Source organism: Myotis davidii, unplaced genomic scaffold (genome assembly GCF_000327345.1).
Source record: "Myotis davidii unplaced genomic scaffold, ASM32734v1 scaffold358, whole genome shotgun sequence".
Classification (NCBI taxonomy): domain Eukaryota; kingdom Metazoa; phylum Chordata; class Mammalia; order Chiroptera; family Vespertilionidae; genus Myotis; species Myotis davidii.
In genome coordinates, this window is record NW_006290768.1 from 719215 (window position 1) to 722310 (window position 3096).

At 52.3% G+C, this 3096-nt stretch overlaps 1 protein-coding gene across 1 annotated transcript in view; it reads left to right on the forward strand.

The window, feature by feature from the left end:
- Positions 1 to 2381: 2381 nt before the first annotated feature.
- IZUMO2 (IZUMO family member 2) overlaps positions 2382 to 3096 on the forward strand; it is a 4639-nt gene continuing 3924 nt past the window's right edge. Inside the window, exons 1-2 of the mRNA XM_015564004.1 lie at positions 2382 to 2607; positions 2808 to 2882. Coding sequence (XP_015419490.1) covers positions 2382 to 2607; positions 2808 to 2882 — 301 coding nt within the window. The remainder of the gene's footprint in view (positions 2608 to 2807; positions 2883 to 3096) is intronic.

A 3096-nucleotide genomic window follows, 5' to 3' on the forward strand; every position in this document is an offset into this window, starting at 1 on the left:
ACGTTGAACAGGTAAAAGGAGCCCTGGCCGGGTGGAGCATTGGTTAGAGCGCCTTCCCCATACACCAGGGGAAGAGGGCTGTGATCCCCCGACAGGGCATGTACAGGAATTAACTGATGAATGCGTAATGAGTGCAACAACAGAACCTGTGTTTCTCTCTCCCTTCCTCTTTCTCTAAAATCAATACATTTTCATTTTTTAAAAAATATATTTTTATTGATATTTTTACAGAGAGGAAGGGAGAGGGATAGAGAGTTAGAAACATTGATCAGCTGCCTCCTGCACACTCCCTACTGGGGATGTGCCCGCAACCAAGGTACGTGCCCTTGACCAGAATCGACGCTCTGTCCACTGAGCCAAACTGGTTATGGTGAAACTGCCTTTTTTCATTCACCAATTATTTATTGAACGCCCATTGCATGCCAGGTTCCTTCCTAGGGGTTGAGGACGTAATGGTGAGCAAGATACTCAAAGTACCTGGCCTCAAGGGAAAGGGTTTTTGGGTGATATGAAAGACCAAAACAATAAGAATTATAAATTGTATGAGTTAGAGTTAATGGCAAACTAGGACCCTCAAGCTAGGAATGGCCTTTATGTTTCTAAAGGGTTGAGAAAAATCTAAATAATAATATTTTGTACCCTGGCTGGGATAGCTCAGTTGGTTGAAGCATCGTCCTGTACCCCAAAGGGTCGCGGGTGCGATTCCTGGTCAGAGCATCTGCCCAGGTTTCAAGTTCAATTCCCAGCCCTGATGCATGTGGGAAGCAACTGATTGATGTTTCTCTCTCATATCACATCAATGTTTCTCTGCCCCTCCCTCTCTCTCTCTCTCCTTTCCCCTCTCTCTAAAAATCAATGAACATGTCTTCGGATGAGGGTTTAAAAAAAAGAATATTTTGTGATGTTAAAATTATATGAGATTCAGCCCTAGCCGGTTTGGCTCAGTGGATAGCGCACCAGCCTGGGGACTGAAAGGTCCTGGGTTCGATTCCAGTCAAGGGCTCGATCCCCTGTAGGGGTTGTGCAGGAGGCAGCTGATCCATGATTCTCTCTCATCATTGATGTTTCTAGCTCTCTCTCCCTCTCCCTTCCTCTCTGAAATCAATAAAAACATATTTTAAAAAATTATATGAGATTCAGAATTCTGCATCCATAAGTAGTTTTTTCAGCACACAGCCACATCCATTCATAACTATATTGTCTGTGGCTGCTCTCCTGCCCCTCCTTGGAGGTGGTGATATTGAAGCGAGAAAGTTAGAAGGTATTTGGGGAAATCTGAGTATGGTTCCATAGATCAAAGCAAATGTAAATATTCTGAGTGTAAATTTGACTGTTTTAGAGAGTCTCAATACCTCATGTGAGCGGGATCATGTAGATTTGTCTTTTCTTGGCTGGCTTCTTTCCCTTAGCACAATGCCCTCAAGGTCCATCCAGTTATCATCCCCGTGACAACTTGGCTGATTCTTGCCCCGCCACCCCTCTCTCCCACAACCGTGAACTGCCGGCGAATTCACATCTAAATTCAAATGATATTTATTGGACACCATCTGTGTGCTAGCCCAGCGATGTCCAGCTGAAATATACATGCGAGCCCCCAGTGTAATTTCAAACTTCCTGCTAGCCACGTTGAACAGGTAAAAGGAGCCCTGGCCGGGTGGAGCATTGGTTAGAGCGCCTTCCCCATACACCAGGGGAAGAGGGCTGTGATCCCCCGACAGGGCATGTACAGGAATTAACTAATGAATGCGTAATGAGTGCAACAGGACCCGTGTTTCTCTCTCCCTTCTTCTTTCTCTAAAATCCTTCTTAGCATATTTCAAAATGTCCTCCTTTTTAAAAAATATATGTATTTTTTTATTGATTTCAGAGAGGAAGGGAGAGGGAGAGATAGACACATCTGTGATGAGAGCAAATCATTGATTGGCTGCCTCCTGAACGCCCCCTCCTGGGGATGGAGCCCGAAACCCGGGCATGTGCCCTTGGCCGGAATCAAACCAGGACCCTTCAGTCCACAGGCCGACGCTCTAGCCACTGAGCAAAACCGGCCAGGGCGGAATGTCCTCCCTTTTAAGACTGAATACTATCCCGTTGCATAGACATGCCACACTTTGACCCCTCATTAGTCCATGGACACCGGGCTCTCTCCAGCGCCCGCCCGGCACACAGTGGGTGCTCGACTGACGTCTCTTGGAACAAATGTCTGTAAACGAAGCGAGCAGACACTGTTGGGCTCGGCCCACTGCAGGGCCTGGCACAGAGTAGGTGCTCAGCAAACACCTGCCTGCGGGAGTGTCTCTCCCAGGGCCTGCCTGACCCCGCCCTCACCCAGGGGGCGGGGCCGGCTGCGGGGGTGCTCTCTATGACGTCACACAGGCCCTGCCATGCCTCTGGCCGTGGCCCTCCTGCTGCTCGGGGGCCTGAGCGGGGGCTGGGGCTGCCTGCAGTGTGACCTCTCGGTGCAGGAGACGCTGCGCCAGCTGCGCCTCCGCCTCCTCCCCAGCCGCTTCGGCCGGGAGCACCTGCGGGCCCGCGCGCAGGCCCTGCTGCTGGGCATGGAGGGGCCTTTCTTCCGGGACTACGCCGCGAACGTGTTTGCGGGGGAAATAGGTGCGTGGGGGGTGGAGGGGAGGGTGCCCCGCACCGTGGAGAGAGGGGCAGTGGGGTCCCAGGGGCTGGGGTGGGAGAGGCTTTGGGGACCACGCCCCCTAGACGGGGATGGCGGGCCTATCCTGCAGGGAGATGGTGGTGGGGGGGGTCGCTTGGCTCTTGGAGGGACCCACTGGACTTCCCTTCCCTCCCTTCCCCAGAGACGCATCACCTGGACCTTGTGGCGATCTTTGCGAAGAACCAAATAAACAGGCTGAGGGTTGATTCTCTGAGAGGTAGGAACTAAGGGAGAGCCCTTACCCAGCCCCTTCTCCCTCCCTTGCCGCCTGTCCACCGGCTTCCTCGTGACTTGGAAATACAAAGCAGCCCTAGCCGGTATGGCTCAGTGGATAGAGCGTCGGCCTGCGGACTAAAGGGTCCCGGGTTCGATTCCCGTCAACGTCAGGTGCCTTGGTGGCAGGCTCCTCCCAGGGCCCCAGGTCCTGTCCC